Genomic DNA, 22641 nt, shown 5'->3' with positions numbered 1-22641 from the left:
AGATATGTAAGCAAAATCTCATGCAAGAGAACTCACTTGACTCTCATAAATAATTTCGAAAGATGAATGTGGCAAATCAAACCACCTACAAGAGGTCTAAAAGTCCTTAAAAATTTAATAAGTTTAAGACCCCCACCCATATAGATTATCGGGCAGAAAGGGTAAATGACATTTTCAAACATAAATTAACGTTTTAATTGCTTATTAGAAGAACATGACACTTATCATCAAGAGAGGATTCACACCTAGAGATTTCTGATGAATTTGAAGTGTAGAAAAAAAATTAAAAATTTAGAAGTCATAAATTTTAGTAAAAATTTGAAGGAAAAAAATTGAAGCATTTAGTATATGTCAATATGTGAAGATGAGAAAAATAATGATTTTTTTTAATTTTGAATAAAAATTAATAGTATTAATTTCGGTTGATTATTTTTGACAGGAAGAAAATTTAAAATGATTTAATCAAGTTTATTTGTAAAAGAAAAATCATTTCAAAAATGAAATTTTAAAGTTTCAACTTAATTCTACAATTTCCAAAGAAGTTTTAAATTTAAAATTCTAAATAAAGGAATGCATGATGAAACTTCATTTTTGGATCATCATAATACTAAGATATCTATAAACTTTATTAATAACTAATTTTTATCAAAATATTTGACTAGTTATTTTTAGTAAGATTTTTTATCCACGTCCTTTCCATCCAAGATTCAAACCCATATGACTATTAAGATGATATTATAAAAATCAACAAATTTAACATAAATAATAATAATTTCTAATTAAATGATATTATCAAATTATTACACTTTCAATGAATAGTTTGTTTTATCAAATAAATTTCAAATATATTCCACCCAAAATAATGATAATAATAACTCGAACCGTTGCTGTCGTCACTTAAATTGTAGCCGCGGAAAATTAGTAGGACATTTCAAGTAAGTCGTAAATTGTGTTTGTAACAAACGCATAAATGTAAAAGCTATGCCCATCTTCACACTGATCCATGTAATAATGCAAATTACAAAGAAAAATGATGGTAATAATCTACACAAAACAAATCATGAGATACTAAAATGGCACCACCTAATTTGAAGAACTTCAATTTTACAGAGGAATGAACAAAAACTTATGTTGTAGAAAATGGATTTCACGAGATCTCCAAAAAAAAATGAGAGGGGATATTGATCAAATATATACCAAGAAAATTTAGGGAGTAGTTGTGCTGTGTTGTGTTCCCTTTTTCATCCCTTGAAACGAACTACAATGCACGAAATATCATCCTTACTCTCTCTGTTCAATGACTCGACAACTAGTTGTTTAGCTGCCTTTTGTGGATCTTTTATCCTTCGTGCAATATCAACTGCCTCTTGGTTTGCCATTACCTGCAATGAATAATCATAATTTAGACTTTAATATTTAAGCAATAAATTCAATCAGAAAAGTTCTTTACACTGCAATTGTAGAACGCAATAAACTTCTTACATGATAGTTTCTAGTTAGATGTCAGTATAAAAATTCTTTACATTGTCAGTGTCAATATCATTTATTTGATATTTTAAGAGCATGCACAAATAATTTTAAGAAATGATGGACTGAAAGATATTAGATTGGTGGTTAACCTTCCAAAGACCATCACTGGCAAGTATCAAAAGCTCAGCATCTAGGTCAATATCAACATATCGTATATCAGGATCAGATCGTAAGTGTGATTTTAGATTTTTGTCTCCAAATGCTCGAGAAACTGCAAGCTGCCCATTTACTCTTGCAACGTCTCCTGATATACCCCCCCCCCCCAAAAATGAGCAAATTAGTCTAAATTACACAACACAAACAAAAAGGACTCGTATTAATGTTGCAAATAATATACTTCAATACTAACATGCCAAAACTTTGGTTTGATGCCGGGTCTCTAACAGCTATAAACCTTCCTGAGGGTAGAGTTTCAGTTTGTGAAATTGTTACTTCTAAAACTTTCCTAATCTTTATTTTCTGGTTTTTAAGAAAAAAATTACGGTAGAATGAGACATACAGTGATCGCTGATTAGGATTCGTGAGGCATCCGATACTTATTGGAGAACAATGTCTATGCTCTGTATAAGTGAACCTCATAGTTCTAACCTTGATCCACCACATAGTCATTAACACTTGAAATTGCATTTGTATCTGTTATTATGGGTGATGTAGGCATGTAGCTAACAGATATGAACAGTTGCTGTAAAGTCAAAGTCAATGACCTCACGGAAATACATTCATAGAGGAAATTACATAAAAGTGGGACTTTTTTAATCAGAAAAAAAAAATATTTTACACCCAAAGTTATAACAGAGATTCAATAATTGACTAATATTACAAGTTTCCATTAGTATGATCGTATATTTCAATAGTTGCCACTTGCCAGCAAAAAGAATGAGATATGCCTAAAATCTTACACTTAGATGTCTAGAATCTAAAATGTACATCGTTTGCAATTTAGTCCATGATTTAAAATATATCACAAACAGTCCTTAAATTATTAAAACTCATTTCATGTCACTCCTTTTGCTATCTATAGTGGGAAATAATTTAAGTACTGATTGTGAATTTCGTGGACTGTTTAACTGCAGACGAACATGGACCAAGAAAAATTAGCCCATTTAAACTACGGACCGGGAGAGCCTGAGCCGTTAAAATTGCGTGCCAATGCAGACAGATCTTCATGGGGCAGGCTGTTTACCCACCTCTAAGCAAAAGTGATAATTTTACGGGTGTTGCTAGGTGCACCCAGCATTATTGTTGGTGCACCCCGCACTTAAGGTGAAATGACAAAAATACCCTTAATCCGTAAGCCATTGAATTTGATCCGTAAAGTCTTACGGATCAATTTGATCCGTAAACTTTTTACAGATTAACTTGATCCGCAGAAGTCTTACGGATCAACTTGATCCGTAAACTTTTTACGTATCAAGTTGATCCGTAAGACTTCTATGGATCAAGTTGATCCGTATTGTTCCGTAAAAGGCTTACGGATCAACTTGATCCGTATCAACCTTACGGATCAACTTGATCCGTACGATTTATGGACCACCCTCACACACACACACATCACAAATGCAAAAAAAGCATAGAGGCAATTTTGATATTTTAATAAAATGCCGAGTGCACCTAGCAACACCCTAATTTTACTTTCCAGATTGTATATAATTGGTAGTATCATATACATGTCTTGCAAACCAGAAAGAGATAGAAACAAAGAATTTGAACAAATACTTTCAGAAAGTTTGATCAACAGAGGAAAGTAAATCTCCATTGAAGCATGTGCCTTCAACCTAATTTTAGCAAAGTGTTTTTATAAACAAAGTAAAATGTATATCTCTCTGTCTTTTCCTCCCCCCTCCCCCCCCCCCCCCCCTTTTTTAAAAGCCTTTTCCTCCCCCTTTGAAAATGGAAATGAGACTCATGATGCAATAAATACTTTTCCCAAGCACTTCATATTATTGAAAGCTCATAGAATGACAAGATAAATCCCACAATGAACATGTAAGCAATATCTCACACATTAACTCATTAAGGTTTATTAAATAACCTGGCATGTTTGAGACAAAGCCACCTTTGTTCTCAATGATGCCCCTCTCGGTATTGGGCTCATGATCAATAGTCATCTGTTCAGCCACCCCTCTCCTTGACAAAACTGCTCGTGAATCTCCAACATTTGCTACCCATAACTTCTGATTATTAATAAGAATTGCAGTCACTGCAGTCGATCCTCCTTGCCCCAAATCAGAACTATGAGAAAGAATGGTCTGATCTGTTGTCTCATAGGCTTTAATGATGGAACTGGCTGGATCAGTCCAGAAGTCCTCCTGGAATAATCCATCATATTTAAGAGTACAATTCGTAATTCAAAAATAAAATTATGTCAAGAGGCATTACAAAGATTCAAAAAGAAAATTAGTCCAAACTCAAGTTTTTCTGACAAGAGGTTTACAAATTTCATCAAGATATCAAGTTCAACCAGATTATATTTCATACTGTTAATATTGATCATAAAAAAAGAGTATGGAAAGTCAGGAGAAAAAGGGGGAAAACTTTGTCCCTTTGTCTGAGGAATCAAATGTGATCAAGGTAATAATCAATACATGATAATTTTTAGTCTGGTTCAATAACTCACCTCCTTCAAGATATTAGAAAAGAGATGCTTTTGTAAATAGGCAGGCACACTGTCTCCCAAGTGTCCATCATATATAGCAAAAAGTCCTAACTCTTGCCCTACAAGCTTGACGATTTTTGCTACATGATAGTCCTCCATTGGGTGGTTTGCTTTCCCTTTAACTAGGCTAAAGCCATACTTAACTGAGCCCTGATGGCTCTTGCCCTTGCCAGAGCTACATGAAGTGCGTACCGCCTAAAACTATGTAAGTTAAAATACAATAATAAAAGAATCTACTGTTTAACATAACATAAATGCAATGCAATACAAGGAACACGGTTGAAATTATAAAGAAATTACTACAAAGACAAAGATACCTGGTTGATTATAAAAGGGAACATAGCATAAATGCAAAACAAGGAAATAGGAAGTTGACAATAAGCACAACATTCAGAAATATAACAGAGAAACACACTCTACTATTATAATTCCATCTTGTTAAGAAGTGTCAAACTTAAAATGGCACAACCCCAGAATATTAACTATTTATCAGCACCAACAAGCAAAGAAGATAGAAATAGAACATAGTTCATGCTCAAGGTTTTACAGAATGGTCCACAACTGCAATTTTGGCTGCCTCGACAAGGTTTTTTTCCGCAATTGTGGTTGTAACAGTTGCATTTCTCTGCAATTCCCCGCAATATCAAGAATTGTGACAAAAACCGGAACGTGACCTCAATTTAAAACCTTGCTCATCAGTAGACCAAAAACCACTCACGAAACATCCAAGGCTCAAAAGCATATTAATTAGACAACTTTGGTGTTTAAAGCAACCATTTGAAATGAGCCTTGTCTCACAAAATTAGCTTACTGCAAAAACAAATGCTGAATGCTGAAACTACCTCCAGCACAGTTAAGTACCAAGCTCTCGTTAAGACTCAAGAAACAAGCCAGTATTAGCTTTGTCAATTAAGCTTAGAAACAATCCTTATGTTTCAATTTTCATTATCAATTAAGCTTAGAAAAAGAAAATTTGGGATAGTCCTGAGCCATTCACTGCCCCAGCAAAACTCAATCCTCAAATAGACAAACGCTGCATCTAAGGCTCCTCTAAAATACATGGTAATCTCCTAAAACGTTAAGTTGTATATGCATGAAGGTTTATTATTCCAAAGACAATTTTTTTTTTAAAAAAAAAAAACTTTAATAGAGGCCAGAAATCCTCACCTGATTGTTGAAGCAACAGAAACAATCCATGTAATAATTCAGCCACACGTCACCTTCCCCCTCTATCACTCAACATGTAACTCTTGTGCAAATCTTCAAAAGCGAAAATTTCACAAAAAGTTGACGTCAGAGAAACTCCAAAACTCTCCAAGAACTGTGAATTATGAGAAAAACATTCCGATCACTCAAGCAAGCAATTCTAACAACCCTCCCCGATAAGGAGGGGACAAACTGGAAAATTTCCACCACCCAGATGATCAACAGGCTAAAAAACTAGAACTTTTTGGAGGAAAATGAGAGGAGAGATCGGTCTAAGAAGTGGATGAATGAAGAGAAAGTCACAGAGAAGACCAATAGAAAGAGGTTATTAATAAGAGAATAGAGAATAGAAGATGGATTGGATTTGGAGGGTGCAACACCGTCTGGTTTTGTTGAGAAAGTCAGGTCTGCAATGGGTGGCAAAAGGCAGAGGTTGCCCTTATTGACTTTGCAGTTTTGTAAGTATTTGTTGTTTAATTTGCTATGCTATGCTGACAGACACACTTTGTTTAATTTGATGATTATATACAGCTGTTTTGAGGTTTCATAGTTCTTATAAACTCGGGTAGGGTGGGGACTTGTCAGAGACTTCAAAAGTCAGCAAAACTTTATAGCCTCATAAACTCTCTCTCTCTATCTTCCTATTAATTCTCTCATTTTCCCCTTGAGAGAGCTCTTGTCCCAAAAGATAACAAAAACAAATTTATTTTATAAAACCCTTTACAGTAATTTCTTTTAACTCGATTAAGCAAGCAATGTAAAATAAGTAAATAATATATCTACTGATACGGTAAGCTATTTAACTTTGATGAGAGTCAAACTTTTATGCACAGGGAAAAGAGTTTGTAAATTGTCGATCAATAAAAAAAATTATGATAAAATTGATTTTTGAAGTGATTTTAATAAAAGTAAAAAAAAATCATTATATTTGATATTTTTTATTGAATAAATGTAAAACTTCTTTATATTATTAGTATATAGTAGATTATTTTCTCTTTTATAATAATTAGCTTAAAAATTATATTAACTATAATTTTTTATTAGTTAAAAGTGTAAAATACTTTTTACTGAAAATTAATGTACATAAAAATTAAATTCACATGAAATACTGTGATTTTATGGTACTTAAATTTATTAGTATTTTCTTATACTCCGATAAAAAAAAAAAAGTGTATAATGTAGTACCCAAAAAAATGTATGGTAAAAATAATAAGGGAGAATTGGATCTGCATTAAATAAGTCAACCCCGCAGGTTAGGTTTTTCAGACAAGACATTAACTTAGAGCAAAGAAACGTACAATGAGCAATTGACGACAAAAATGGTTATGGGTTTAATCTTAAGATATTTTTTGAAACAAGACATTAAATGACAAATGCGAGAGTGAAGAACTCAGAAGTTGCTACTACTTTGAAGGCAAGGAATCTCGTGGGGCTCACAGCTCAGGTTTAATTTTAGATGAAGTTTAAATAGTTAGGGCGGATCTAAATAGACAAATAAATGTCTCAGAAAGTCAGAAACCATCCTGCTCTATTTTTTTTGTTTTTTTTTTCTCTTTCTAAAATTATAATATACTGCTGATCCACCTGGTAGTAAAAGCTGAATGGTCAAATTACAATAGCAGACTAGTTTGTTTTGTTAGGTCGCTCATGTGGCCCTGCACCAGCATTTCCTCCTAGGTCCCTCTCACCCAAATTTAAACTTCAAACCAGAAAAACAGAAGAAGTTCAAACTAAATTATCTTTTTACTCCCCTTATTCAGTTAATTGCTTTACTCAACTCATTGGTATAAATTTTGACTTATCCTGTGTTTGTAATAAATAAATAAAAAATAGTGTACAAAGGTGACATAGAAATTAAAACTTATGACTCTATACAGAATATCCAAGCTTTATATTACTAGGTAGATATTAGTGGATTATTTTTTTCCCTCACAAATATTCCTTTTTAAAGTCGATTCTATTTGAGATACAATGAAATACCGATTCGTCGTGTTATAATAAGAAATCAAAGTAATTTTATGCAATAATACAATAAGAATTGTATAAAATTGTTGACTTTTTAGAAATTACTTTCAAAGTCTTATATAATAAGTTTGTTATCATGGACATCTAAATTAAATAAATGAGTTATTATAATTTTTTTTATATATGTTTTTGATTCTTACAAGTAAAAAATACATAATAAATTTGTTACCTTTAATCATAATTAACTTAAAATTCGTATTTTTATAATTTTCTATCGGTTGGTAATATAAAAAATTGTGTATAAAAATTAAATTATTTTTTTTCTCTTTCACATAATGTTTGATTTTTTTTCTTTTTATTTCATCTAAGTGGTGATAAACACCATTCCTTTTAGTTAGTGGTCACGGATTTGATTTGTGACCTTGTATACAAAGAAAATATTGTTTTAAGAAGACAATTTATCCTTAATTATTTTTAAATCTCTAAAAGTCTCAATAAATGTTCGGAAATATTCTTTGTAATCATATATACATGCAAGGACACAGTTTCTAGTTTTGCGATAAAGGGTGCCGTCCAACACGATCCATTAGATTAGAGAGTTAATAACAAGCAAGCACGGGATGCAAAAAATTTGCCAGAAAAAGGATATTCGATATCTCACCAGACACTGTTGTAGATTTGAAATTAGTTGATGAATAATGTTAACAAAAAACAATTGAAAAATGGATAAGGAATAGAGCTTCCTTCAACTGGAAAAGAAAAAAGAAAAAGCAAGGCATAAATATGATAGTGGATGTGGTTATTATTACAAAATTGAAAGGGTCAACTCCCCTGAGCTGCCATTGCATGCATTTGTCTGTGCAGTGTTTGGTGGAAGGAATAGCATAAAGCCAAGTCAAATCCCATTGAGAATTGAATTTGATAGCACGAAGGAAAAGGAAAAGCTGTTGTTACTTATTTTTGTTAACGTTGGCATCGTCATCATGAGAACCAACATGCCACCCGCGTGCAAAGAAACAGTCACCTAGGTGTACGAGGTGGGGTTTTGCCACGTGTACACTTCTGTCCTAATGTCTCCTTCCTCCCCTGTTTCTGTTGCTCTGTTACTCAAGAACAGAGCAACTTCCCCCGTTGTTGCTGTTGCTGCATGAATGAGTGGACAACGGTAAAAATCCTCCACTTGATGGATTTTGTTGTCAATTAGCTTAAGCCTCACATGCATGCTGAAACCATATTAGAGTGAAGGCTCTAAGTTACGACAAATGAGATCTTTGATATTATGGACAAATGAGATCCATGGTCTTAATTGTGGTTGCATTATGGTCATGAAGAGTTTTAAAACCTTCATGTTATAGTTAAAATTGCAGTCAAAGCCATTTTTGTAATTAGAATAAATTCAATTATGTATTTAATCAAAATGCACTCGTAGTTCAATATTATGTAGGTATGAATAGAATTGGATTCAAATTCTCCAAGTAACGTTTTCAGACGGAGATATTTTAATGTAAATTTTTCTTATGTTAGTTATCTAATCATGAAGTATCATCATATTTTATAATAATTTTTTTAAAATGCAAAAAAGAAGAAAGAAGTCTTTGGATGAAAAGAAAAAAAGAAGTAAAGTTATACATATGATTCAACTTTTCAATTCATGCTCGAAATTCTCCCTCGATAACTAAAATTTCTTTTTCAATCCCTAATTTATCCCTGCAAAATTAGTTTGCCCATGAAACAAGTCTTCAACGAAAGAAGTACTTGTATGTTTTAATTGGATTTGAATTAAGAGAGATATACCTAAATTTGTAACAGTATGTCAAGCATGTGCATGAATAGCCTCATGTCTAACAACATAAAATGCCGTTTTCTCGTGTTTTCCTTCTAGAGTCGGGAACAATGCATGTTGCATGCGTTAAAGAAAACCTGACTAGACATTGGATCAAAATTGGATGCTGCGTATTTCGCTGACCTGAAAAAACTGCATTGTTCCTATCCAAATTCAACTCTAGTTTTGGTCACTGCTAGAACCCTATCTATAAAAAAATGTTTTAAACCATTTCAAAAACATTTAAAAAACTTATTAATCGGTTACCAAACAGCAACTAAATATGCTGAAATCTAAGCTGGTTATTATCTTTCATTCATTACGATTCTTTCCATTTCAAAATCAAGCAAACAGAAAATTACAATAAACAAATATTATGTTTTATTTATAAAATATTAAGAAGATTAATCATCGACTTTTGTAACATTGCTCTTAGTTAAACTTACAAAATTATTTCAAGATGTTACCCAGCGTCAAATATAGCAACATTCATTTGTAAGCTCAGGTTAAGTGATCCACTTCTTGAACAGGCCTAACACAGGCGTTGGATATACACAAGTTGAAACAAAAATGAGTTCCTTTAGTCTTTCTAGTTGAAGCTGTGCTAAACTCTTCAATTTATGTGATGATAAAAAACAAAAACCCAGTACGTTGCAAACCGTGCAGTGATAAGAGTGAAGGAGGTAACCAGAAGCAAACCACGCCTATATCCTCTACAGTGCAGAAGTTAAAATTCTAGAATGGAAATCCTTTTAAGAAAGATGGGGATGCTATAACTAAAAAGACAAGTTGCAGAAGTAGAACTAACTGATCAAAAAGGAATTTAAATGTAAACGATGAAACAAGCTTGATATCATAAATCATAATTAGCACTTAGTATATAGTTTCTCTCGCCACAGTCGCCTTTTGTACACATTGCAGATTAATATTTTAGCAAGTTACATCATTATGATATAACCCCCAACCATCTGCCTATTAAAAAAAAAAAATCTTCTATAAACTATGTTTCATTAGACTACAATATCTTAACTGTCAAACCAGAGTGCATTCTAGCTATCATAATCTATTTATATGCAGCCTTTGGATCCGGGTAATTTTGATTAGAAATATATACATCAAGACGATGTTAGGACTCCCCAATGCCAAATAAAGCCAAACTGGCCATGTATTTACAGTGGGGAAGATGGGAGTAGCCATTGCAGGATCAATCAAATGCTATAGGAATGAAATTATCATCGTCTAAAAGCATATCAATATCAATCAAATCCTCCACACCATCAACTGTCTCTTCAGAATTGATCAAACCCTTGTTAGATGCCTGCCAGTTATCAAACAGCTATGAGCATATCATTAAGCCAAATATTAAAGAGTTTAGACACCAGCCAGATGTTAACAAATACCTTGGTTTGACGGAAGTCCTCAACAACATTTAGCAGACGCCGGTATTGAGCACGTGCCTCTGGATACTGAACCATGGACTTCACCCTTGATAGGGCCTTTTGGATCTTTTCTTCCTTTTGTTTTCGTCCCTCCTTGAGATAATCATAATCATCCTCTTTCAGAGAATCATTTTGTTGATTGGGGACTTTATTAATGGCATTTGGTCGAAATCCACGTAAACCGCTACCCTTGCGCCTCCAACGTAATATGACCTTCTCCAGGATTCCCACAGACCATATGATTGGTTTATACTGTTTCCTTACCTGGTGACCTCTAACATGGGCCTTGACACCACAGATATCAACAGTCAGTGGAAGCATGTGTCGAGGGCATAGGGACACAAAAAAATGAAAGATAGGGGAAAAAACAGGAAAATATCTTAAGTAGTCATATCTTCTTTTGGGAAAAGGGGGTGGGATGGAAGTTACATTGGAGGTGCAAGTAGCAAAGCAGGGGAAGGGTAAAGTTGCTTGGCAAACATCAACTTCACACCCAAGTCTTAAAAGACGACTCAGGCCAGAGATAATTGAACTTAAAGCTTTGGGAAGTCTCTGAATATCTTTTCCGGTAGCTTCCTAAATCTTTTTTTGTGTGGATACAAGTTGTGTCCTTAAATTGAATTTTCTACTTTACAGGTCGTGGCAGGAGGTAAGGAAAGACTTTTAGACAATAGTGCTATATATCCTTTGGTGTACTTTCTTGGGAATTAAATGCTCCCTATTTCAAGTGGTCTTAGTTGTCACTGGATCTGCCATGACATACGACTGCTTTTACGGCCCACTAAGTGCTCAAGTTCATGATTTGATGAATGTTGACACAACACCAAATCACCAAGTAAATGCATGGAATGATGGAAGGAAGAACCCAATATAAAGAACACTTTACTGCATTCTTTCCTCACATTCTGGATGGTTTTCTACAGTTTTTGACAATCCCAATGTGTGATCCACATGTATACAGTAGTTATAGAAGGAGCAAAGAGATGAAAAAGTTTAAGAAGCATTTTTCCATTCTTATCCACATCCAGAGTTTTTATCAATCAAAATCTCCAATGCAATCAATTTTCCACCTTTAATTTCCAAAATAGCAGAATAATTCATAAGATGATTGGATGATAAATTAAGACCATCTAACAATATACAGGTTTACTTAAAAAGAAAGTCCAGAATATTGAAAATGAAAAATCAAGTAAAAAGAACAGATCAACGTACCTGGATTTTAACAACTCTTTGACGAATCATCAAGAATTCTTTTCTCTTCTTCCAACCACGAAACTTTTTCTGTATCTGTACTGCAGCAGCATTGGCTAAACCATCCCCTTGTCCAGATTTGCATGCCCTGGAAGCTAGCAGAGAAAGAGCTTGCTGATCTGACAATCCAAGCTCATCATCACCTTCATACTGAGTTAACTGCTTCCTCTGAAATGACTGCATTCTGTATACTTGATGTATACGATCAGCAGCTTGTGTTGCATTACGCACAGCAGTAAGTGAATCCTTGAGGCAGATGGCATCTGGGATATCACAATAGTGCACAGGTGTTGCAGATCGTTCTGAAACTGTCTGCACCACCTTCATTCCTGAAATTTCTTGCTGACCACCTTTTTGATCATCCATTGTGAGGGTTTCGAGGTGGTGAGTTAATGAAGACTCAGCAAGAAAACCAGAAATTCCTTTGTGCCCATAGCTAGAGGCAAGATCTGCAGCTGTTCTACCAGATGGAAATGCGGGAGATGGATCTGTCAGTGCTCCACAATCTGCACCCATGGAGACAAGGACAGCAACTGTCCGCTCTCTGAGAAAAGGAGGAAAGAATAACATAAGTGAAAAAAATATGTTATGCTGAACATAATATATTTGAGAAAGTCAATGCTGCAAGCAGACTGTGATTTTCCTTTGACTAAGCAAAGCAATTGCTCTAGGGATAACTCTAAGTTAGCTAATTTACTATTTTAAACACATAATAAAAACTGTATTAACGTTTAGCACCAAGGAGAGGAGGGGGTGGAAGTGTGGAACAAGTCCATTCATGCAAAACACTGGAGATTTCTTACCACCCTTTAAAGAAAACTTAAATTTGCTTCATATGCTAGGACAAACCAATTTTGTAAACAAATTCACTTGATAAAAGTGGAAAAAAAAATTAAGAATATCAGGGAGGTAAAAGAAAGTTCAACCAGATTAGAAGACGTAACTTATGTTCAACCAACTGTACTCAATAAAGAGGAAAAAAAAATCTCAAGGAACCTTACCTGCCACAGGATGCAGCCCAATGAAGAGCTGTCCATCCATTCACATCTCGGAAGTTGATATTAACTCCAGCAGATATAATTGGATTTATGGCCCAATCATAACCAAGAAAAGCTGCTAAATGTAGAACACCTTGCCCATCCTCATCTAATACATTTGGCCCTTTACCATTCTCAGTTACTTTGTGAAGAAGCCATGAGTACAGCTTCTCTTTAAACTGCCTGTGAAACAGATGCTCCTTCACCATGTGTAGGGATATATCCAATTCTCTAGTAACTTCATCCTTAATTGAATAGTCCTCCTCCTCTCTCAGTGAAATGAGCTTAAAAATTAAGTTTCTTTTCTCCATATCACCCTCAAAAGAATGATTTGAAGGGTCCACTGGCTTTAAAGAAAGAAAATCCTCCAGTCTCAAATGACGCAGCATTTCAGTTGAACTGATATAAAAATCTGCAAAATCTACATTTCTAGCAAAGCCCTCTCTGAAATCGAATTCCCGCACTTCACTACAAGCTAACCTATTGGAACATGTTACATAGAAAGGGACCCGTCCAACCTTATGACAAGGAGCTTGACAGCACAAAATTCCATCAGCTAAGACCTCAGCAGGAACCTCAACTTCCCCAAACATACAGGACCAGTTACAGGTTGTCACCTCTGGTTGACTCTTCAAAAATGATCCAATAATCAACACCTGTATAGTTTTGAACAGGATAGCATGTCAATCAAACTACATCTGATTCTTCTTCATAATAATAATAATAATAATAAAATAGATTTTCCACAAGATCAGTACCTCAATTTCAGACTCAGCATAAGCCCATTTAGGTGAAAAATCATTTATACTAAACAGTTGGTCTTGAGAGAGAGATGGGCTCAATGAGGTATCATCTATCACATGCTGGCATTCATCTGTACTCCATGAAATACCAGGTGAGGACTGCATATTCAAATCAGCCACCTCTCCAAGTTCCTTAGTAATCCACCGAGAGAAGCTATCAACCTTCTTCAGGCTCTCGTCTCTGTCCAATAATGTGCTCTTCACTGTTAAGCCATAGTTGATAGTTTCTTCATCAGGAACTTTATTTGCAGAATTGGATTTTAGTGCATGTTGAGATTGTCCATCTTCAAGCTCTTGTGGATAGTTTTGCTGCATAGGCTGCTCTTTTGGTTCACCATGAAAACTGTACAGGATCGGAGCAATTTCAGAACTTGCATTACGAGTTTCGTTCCCTAGTAAACCGGTGCCATAATCAGATCTAAATTGCAGACCAAATGATTGGGTTTGGGTTAACATTGGCATGCCTCCTGAATTGTCTTCAAAAGGAATCTGCATCAAATTAAATAACAAAATGAATATAGTTATAGTTTTCAGCCAAATCTCATAAGCAGTAGTAGTTTGAAATTACATACAAGAGAAACCAAAGTTAAAACTATCAGTTTCAAATTAAGCAATCAAAAGATACAATTGACACCAAGGCAACACCCAGTCATTTTTTTTAAAGACAACAGATTAAGATATATTATGAAAAACCAACACCCAGTCATGGTTACCCAACAAGTTATTTACGAAGAGTTCAAGCTAAAAAATATTTATCTCAACAAAAAGATTGGATATGGATACATCTGGAGAAAGTTCAAGTTACTAAAAAAACTGTAATCTGAAATTATGGCTCTTAGAATTTGGGTTTGGATCCTAACTCAGCCCTACAAAACAGCTTATAAGGTGAGGGTTATTCCCCACTTATGTACCCTATCTTGGCACTATCTCTAGTCAATGCAGGACTTGGGTTTTTCCCAACAAAAGCATTTCTAGAGTTTCAGAAACAATTCAAAACCTTTTTATATAACAAATGCAGCCCATTACTAGATAGTTAATATATTCATCATTAAGTTTAACTAAAAAGATTAATAAAAAATTGCAGGTCAAGTGGCTCTGGCACAGGCTTTAGTCCCATAAAACTGTCAAATTATGTCTTTTCCATCCCAAAAATAATAGTCATAGATGTGAGATAATACTACTGATAGATATACTATGCAGTAACAGTATGTACCTGCCAATTTGATTGGAGAGACTGAGAACTCTCTGCTTCCTCAGTGAGACCACTTTTGCTCATTAAAAGGTCACCAAAAATGGTATGTTCTTGTTCAAGGACGTCTCCCATTGAACTAGGTAGGATGGAAGGAAATGATGCAAGAGAAGGATCATTGTGCAATTTGGCAGTGCTTTGCAAGACAGTGCCCCATGGTGCCATGCCATGCGGTTTCTGACCATCAGTATAAGCAGTATCATTTCCTCTAAATTTATCCCCATGAACAACAGGGATATAATCCGTTCCAGAAATTGATGACTGTTCATTATCACCTAAAAATATTTTAAGATATATATATGGGGGAAACACATGTCAGAGGTTGCCTAATAGAAGTTATAATATACATGTGAGACAACAAAAATGAAGAAAAAGGAGGGAAGGTAACCTGAAAAGGGATGCATAAGATATGAACTGTTCGAACCAGCACCAATCTTTTCCGTCAATGGACTATTCCCACTATGTTGTGACTCATGTAATGGGTGCAACCCAGAACTTGCATGGTGGATATCCTCTGGAAAGAATTATGATTAAATCATTTAAGGGTGATCAAATGGGCCAAACTATTACACAAATATTTGTTGTAACAGTACCCCAAGATAGTTAAAGACTTGGGGCATGTTCCAATAAACTTCTCCATAAACACTTATAGTAGAAGCAAATAAAAAGAAAAATGAAATAAGTTTGTTTCTCCATAAGCTTAAAATGAGAAAGCTTCTACCAAATAATTTATACATAAGTTAATTTAAGCTTATGGAAAAACTTGTTTCATTTTTCCTTCTTATTTTCTTCTCCTAAAAGTTTTTACGGAGAAATTTATCCAAACAGGCTCTTGGCATATTAATTCACTTCACAGGCCACAAATTTTTGAACCCTCATGAAATAAATTTAAGCAGAATTACCAGAATCAGCATCTTCATGTAAAGACATCAAACTGGTTGTTGGGCTCACGGAATCTGTACTCAGTGAAGAAACACAGCTATGATGTGTGGGAAGGCTAGACGATGGAGAAGTTACCTTTTGGGAATCTGTTGGGACTTCATCACCTTCATTATTTACAACAATACTTTTGTTACCCTGAGAAATAAAAAACCAGAAGAAATCTATGAATAAGAAGTCACCCATGCACTCAAGTCAATCAAGACCAGAACTACAAAACACAGATTCTTCCACATTGAACAGCTTCAAATTCTTTATGCTTGATCCCAAGAAGAATATGATAAAAATAGATTTCAAGATATTTTAAAAAAGGATTGTATGATATGACCAAGAGTGCTTTTATCAACATGCCAAAAGCTTAAGATGTTGGCAGATGTGCAACTCTTGAGTCTTGACTCATAAAACTGCATCAAGCACAAGCACTTTCCTGTTTTAGTCATTGGACACAGGCCACCGGCTTGAATCCAACCCACAAACTCAATATATACCTCATGACTCTTTGGGCATATCATTTCCTCCCTCTTAGAAAAGGTTAGTCCTCAAACCTTGAGATGATTTGGAAACATTTCAAACCTGAGATTTGAACCCAGACCAACTCTAATACCAAGAGATATGACCACCATGCCAAAAGCTTAAGCTGTTGGTAGAAACACAACTTTTGACACATAACACCGTATATTAGGCACAAGCCCTTACTTATTTAAGCCATTAGGGCATGAGCACCTAGGTTGAACCCAACCCACAAACCGAACATGTACTATCATGCCCATTTGAGCATATCATTATCTTTTATATCATCAATTGAGACTTTTAATGAAATGGGATCAGGAAAAAAATAGTATACCAGCTGAAGAGCAAATAATACAATTCAACATTTTCAATGGGTATAATGCTTAAGCTTAGCCACACTGGTTTATCAATGCTAAAAAGGCATATTTTTTATGCAAAATGAATCAATAACAAATGACATGGAAAATGAATCAATAATGAAAAACAATGTTTTATTTCTGATATAGAAGGAAAATGCAGAGAAATGAATATCCCTACAGCCAACAGAGCTCAGCTCCCTAAGAGAATAGAAATTTCTCTGCCACTAACTGAAAATGATTCTCTCATCATACACTCGCCCTACACAATCCCCATATAACAGAAACACTCACACAATTTGCTCACCCCTTTCTCTCTCTGCCACCTCATCATTCTTACCCTGACTCTACTTATTTTTCCTGACATATTCTCTCTAATCCATGGGCTTATGCTGCTGATGTGCAATATGACCCATTGGGCCCATGTTTGACTATCACAACAACTAGGAACTCAAACTCTTTTAATGACATGTTAACATGTCATTAGGTAATACTGATAGTATTAAAAAAAATCACATTGACAATTGATCAAATTGAACTCAATCTAGATGCCATACAAATCATATCTAAAAATGGCTTAGTGGCTGTTTCCTACTCAAGACGCATTATGAAAAACTCATCCTGTGTATACTTCATTAATTACAGCCATGGTTATTAAATAATATAAAGACCCAAAATGAGTTGCAATGATATCACTAATAATTCATGATGGCTCAACATAGCCTACAAGAACTGCAGTTGTTTCATTCTTTCTCCCTTCAAATGTATCATCATATTTTGTAAAACATCAAAACTCAAGTTATGGAGGTAAAACGTTTCAAGTAAAAAATAGATAAAGTTCAAAAGCTAGAAATGCGAGTTATAACTTATAATTGATAAAAATACATAACCATTGGTAATAACAACTAACAAGAAAGAATAATAACAGAAAAAATATGAAGAAATGAGCAAAATACCTTAACTTCCAAGTAATGGACAAATACTATGTGCATCATATCCCTGCAATAAAAGAAAAATAACAAGAAAACCATATTCTGATTAATCGTAAGACAAAAAATATTTAAGTAGATGAACATTGAAAACTCAAATTAGGTAAGATGCAGCAAAATAGTTGCAACCCGGTAAGATTAAAAACTGTTATCTACAATTTATTAGATAAAAAAGAACAGGGAAGAAGAATGCAGTAAAGCTTCTCAATCAACATGTCTAAGCTAGCAACTCCTTTGAAGCATACAAACACCAAAGAAAAGCCAAAAATGTAGCTCTAACACTCTATTCACTAAGTTTGAGGATAAAGAAACACCCTTAAAAACTTATATCTATACATTGACATGAGATATGACAGCAAATGCACCAATGCAGTACTTGCTAAGAAACTTACAAAGCAACAAACACATGAAATATGAATGTACTTTAATTTCCAATACACAAAGTCTTGTAAGTAAATTAATTCATACTCACGGTTCAAGCATCCAGTAGCTTCGCCTTTGAAAATTTTCATTTTCTTCTCCATGGGCATAGTAGCAGTGCAACACATCAACACTTCCAACCTAAATTTACTTAAATGATGTTACAACTCCAGTGAATAATTGCATAATGGTATAAAGACTTGCTTTCCAATTGGAGAAAATTCCAATCATCCTATGTATACGCTAGTCTTACGAAAATTTGATTAACTACAAACTCAAAACTGAAGTAAATTATAAGCTTACCTTCAACTTTTCATGAGCTTCTTTCACAGTTTTTCCATCTTTTTTCTTTCTCCAATTATGCCCATCCTTTCTAAAGTATCTCAAAACCTTTCGATCAAAAAGAAAAAGTGAACCACCTGAAATCATGAAATACAAGTCATTAAGTGATGTCTTAGTAAGCATGAAGTAATGATAGGAATAGGATTAGGAGCTAAAAGATGGATTGAAGTTAACAACGAAACAAGATTTTAGCAAAACAACAAAATACTACTAATAATATCATAAAAACTACTGAATTGCGAAGATAATTCAATAAGCATATCAGGGGCTTTTTTGCTACCAAATTTCATGAAAAAATATTTACTGAATTACCCAATGTGCCTCTATTCCTTGAAATGAATATATAGGATCTATTGGAACATGAATAACTTAAGTTCAGATAAAGCAAAATTAAAATGCTTGATACATCTTTAAAAGGAATTAAATGCAGCTAAGTGAACCCAAGGAGGGCAATACTTCCATGTTGAAACACATTGTTCGGCACATAGACAGATGTTAATAATTTCGGCCAGAAAGTTCATTAACACCCAGTTGCAACAAACACATCATTGAAAATCAGTATTGGTGTAAGCTTCTTAAGCAATCCATCCAATGGATATATGTAAAAAATTATATAATAGTATATACAGGTGCCAATTAATTTATCAGTAACAGGCAGTAACCATACTTGGTGGCCTGTTATGAGGTTCTGATGTGATATGAAACATCCGATAATTACGAAGAATTTCACAAATTTCTGCAGGTCGCAACCATCGATGCTGGGCTTCAAATTGTAATTGCTGAATATCTGCACATTGATATAAGGCATTCAGTTAAATATTTGATTTTTGAATAATATCACATACACAAATACAATTATTCAAGCAAGCTTAAAGAATCAAATCATGGCCACAAAAGTGACATGCTTCAATAAGAATATTTTTGTTACAGAATCAAAAAAGAAAGATAAACTGGCATATGAAAAGAACACCCACATTGTCAATCATGAGTCCAATATTGAGGTCAAAGTATCCAGTACATAAATTAAGCAGCCTGTTAGTCCCCCCAAAAATCAATCTATCTACCAAATATATTCCTTTCGTCAGAATCAGTTCGGTTTTAGTCTTTTTATGTGATTATTTGGAAAAGCTTGTGTTTAAAATAGTTTAAAATCAAAATGTTGTGGAGCTTTTGTCCAAAAAGTTGTTTTGACCAACGTTGTCAGAATCGAGATCTCACACGAGATCGGGAGGGGGATGAAATATCATAAATCGAAAGATCCTACCAAAAGAGGCAAAATTATATATGAAGATATACATGTGATGAAAATGATGTATAAGGAAAATATCTTGTATATGATAACTTTGAACTAAACTTTAACTGAAAATAAATATTCATAGATTTATATGGGTAACTTTCCTTATGTTCATAAGGGTGATCTATAAATACCCTGTTATTATGAGTTAAAATAAATACTGCACAGTGACTACAATTTTAGGGATTGTTGATAACTATATTAATGGTATTAGTATACAGAGAATGAGAGAGGCAGAACCGCAGAAGAATATGCTTGTAATCAACACAGAGGTAAGACGCAAGGCACATCAGAAGGCAAGAAGAAGAAGAACCCCAGCATTATATGGCCACTATGAATTGATAGAATTAATTTGCCGACAAGGCCATTGTGTATGTTATATTTTGAAGCAATGTATCCTTCACTCAAATTCACTTTTGCTTTCCCCGGTGTATTTTCAAACTTCTTCACACACCATAAGAGGAAGCAAGAACAGTTAAAACAGCCGCCTTACCATATGAAGCCAGGGCTCAACATATATTCATGTCAGACCTTACCAAATACCACTAGTCTGAATCCAACTTTTTTCTTTTACATTTTGCACCAATAAGAACAGGATTCATAAAAAAATGGACAAATGATAGTCTTTAATTTTGTCTCCATGAATAAATCTAACTTTCTAAAAATTGATGCTTCTTTCAGTTTTTCTCTGCAAGGAAAATCCCTCAAATGCATGGTGCTTTCTACATCCAACTAAATCATTTTGAAATAGTTACAAATTTGACAATACTAGGTTCGCTCATTTTGGGGGGAGAGGGGGATTGGGTCTGCATATTAGTTAGTTTCACCAGTCAGAACCCGAACAAGTGGAAAATTGATGCAGTGAAGCAGTACTATCAATAGTTAATGTCGTTCAAACCTAGTGCCAAAGACGTTTTAACACCTATAACGCCTAATTGGACTGAAAAAAATCCCAAAATAGTTAATTCCCCAAATCAATTGAGCACAGTTTTTGTCAACCTCAGTAAGGACCGAAGCTTGGGTCCATTCATTAGCGAAGCCATTATTAGTAACTGAACCTTAGTCCCAACAACAGGAACCCACTCAACGAAAGAAACAGAATTCAATAGCTGAAGCTCCGTGACAAGAAATCGTGTCGAAAATAACAATTAAACTCACAGGATCGAAGCATTGAATGAAAAATTATGAAGCAAAAAAAAAAGAAGAAAAAAGCAATTAGAAAATGACCTAATGGACGACGCAATCCGTAAGAAGCACCCTCCGCCATGGCGAAGACTGAATCTGAGATCAACGCGAACGACGAAGGACGAGAGAGACGACAGAGACTTTTTTTCTTTTCTTTTTATCCTTTCTTTTCCTTTTCTCAACTGACGCGCGATAAAGTGAAAAAACTGATACTGTATATTTAGTATTTATACTATACAGCAGAGTAACTTTTACTACTAGTATTATCAATTAAAAATTACTGAAAAGTATACAACGCTGTCTCAATTCTTATTTAACGGATTTTATTTATGATTTATATGTTTTAATCCATTTGAGATAATAAGAAGACGAAAGATATTGAAAGGATAACGAATATAGAGAACATATTCCTTATATATATTCTGAAAAGAATGAACGTTTTGTTATCTGCAAAAGAGTAAAAATACTTCTGCATAAATGTTTTACAATTATTAACGGAGAGAATAAAAAGTAAGGAGAAAAAGAGTGTTTAGTAAAATAAATTATGCGAAGAAAGGTAAAAAAAAAAAGAAAAAAAAATTAAAAAATTGTTAGATGTATTTTGACTTTGACTTTTGAGACCAATATTTGAATGGGAAGTGGATCCTTTTCATTTCCTTTTTCCTTATTTCCTATATTTATTTCATTTTGATAATCTTTTGGAAAAGAAAATTAAATGGGGATGATACAAAATTTATGAGGAATAACATTTATATACTCAAATTCAATAATTAAAAAAATTAAAAGAAAAAGATATAAAGAGAATCTAATTCGATTAAGTGATTAGAGGAGTGAATAATTAGATCAGATTATTTTAACGTTTTTATCTTTATTTTTCTCAATAGGAACTAATTACTCATGAATAAATGTTAGGTCTTTAAAGTGAAATATTATTAAATAATATTTTATTTTATTTAAGATAACTATTTTTTTATATAATTGAAATTTTTAGTAAATAAATAATATTAAATATTTAATATATATTTTAGATTTTAGATTTTTTTACGTAATATTTTAAATTTTTAAGTCAACTAAGCTCTCTAAATTATATTTTAAATTTATAATAAATAATTTTAATTATGATATAAAGTTATTTTTAATTATTGATATTTTTATTAAATAAAGTTATTGAAATTTGATTTAAAGATAAAAAGTAGATTGAAAGAAATAATTAAACTATTTAGACAATTAAATATAGAGATAATAATAATAATAATAATAATGAATGGTTTGATATGGTTTACAGACAAATTATTTATTAGGTCTATAATCATTTGATTAGTAGCTTCCTCTCATTAATGTAGTGTGGTGTGGAGTGTACCATTTTTATCCCAATGATCGATTCGTTATGAATGATCATGGTTTGGATTCATTTGGATTTAGGAGATATTTTAAACCAAACAAGTTAATATTAATTGGTTTGGATTGTTTTTATTTTATATAAAAAAATATAACCCAAACTGAATCAAACTAGTCACATGTAAGTTGTTTTGAGTGGGTCATCAGATCACCTAATAAAAAAATATTATAAATAAAACAAAATGGAAAAATAATAGAGAAACTATAAAAAAATCATAATAAAATAAAGCTAATAAATAATATTAAAAGT

At 33.5% G+C, this 22641-nt stretch overlaps 2 protein-coding genes across 2 annotated transcripts; both read right to left on the bottom strand.

Annotated features, from left to right (window-relative positions):
- Window positions 1-918: 918 nt before the first annotated feature.
- Window positions 919-5921, bottom strand: LOC114387129 (probable protein phosphatase 2C 10). The gene is made up of 5 exons (XM_028347262.1): window positions 5354-5921; window positions 4148-4381; window positions 3563-3839; window positions 1620-1774; window positions 919-1382 (listed from the first exon to the last, which is right to left on the bottom strand). Exons 1-5 carry the CDS (start codon window positions 5381-5383, stop codon window positions 1242-1244), a joined length of 837 nt encoding a protein of 278 aa, XP_028203063.1. The 5' UTR covers window positions 5384-5921; the 3' UTR covers window positions 919-1241.
- Window positions 5922-10007: 4086 nt separating this feature from the next.
- On the bottom strand, window positions 10008-21202 carry LOC114387021 (calmodulin-binding transcription activator 2-like). Its single transcript, XM_028347123.1, has 13 exons — window positions 21036-21202; window positions 19182-19301; window positions 18476-18591; window positions 18225-18313; window positions 17720-17762; window positions 15861-16035; window positions 15347-15472; window positions 14923-15233; window positions 13665-14198; window positions 12871-13562; window positions 11831-12413; window positions 10580-10903; window positions 10008-10497 (listed from the first exon to the last, which is right to left on the bottom strand). The coding sequence occupies exons 1-13, from the start codon at window positions 21073-21075 to the stop codon at window positions 10384-10386; spliced, it is 3267 nt and encodes a 1088-aa protein (XP_028202924.1). The 5' UTR covers window positions 21076-21202; the 3' UTR covers window positions 10008-10383.
- Between the last annotated feature and the right edge of the window lie 1439 nt (window positions 21203-22641).

This window comes from Glycine soja, chromosome 15 (genome assembly GCF_004193775.1).
Source record: "Glycine soja cultivar W05 chromosome 15, ASM419377v2, whole genome shotgun sequence".
Classification (NCBI taxonomy): domain Eukaryota; kingdom Viridiplantae; phylum Streptophyta; class Magnoliopsida; order Fabales; family Fabaceae; genus Glycine; species Glycine soja.
The sequence above is the reverse complement of the archived record's forward strand: the minus strand, read 5'-3'. Positions and strand labels throughout refer to the sequence as shown.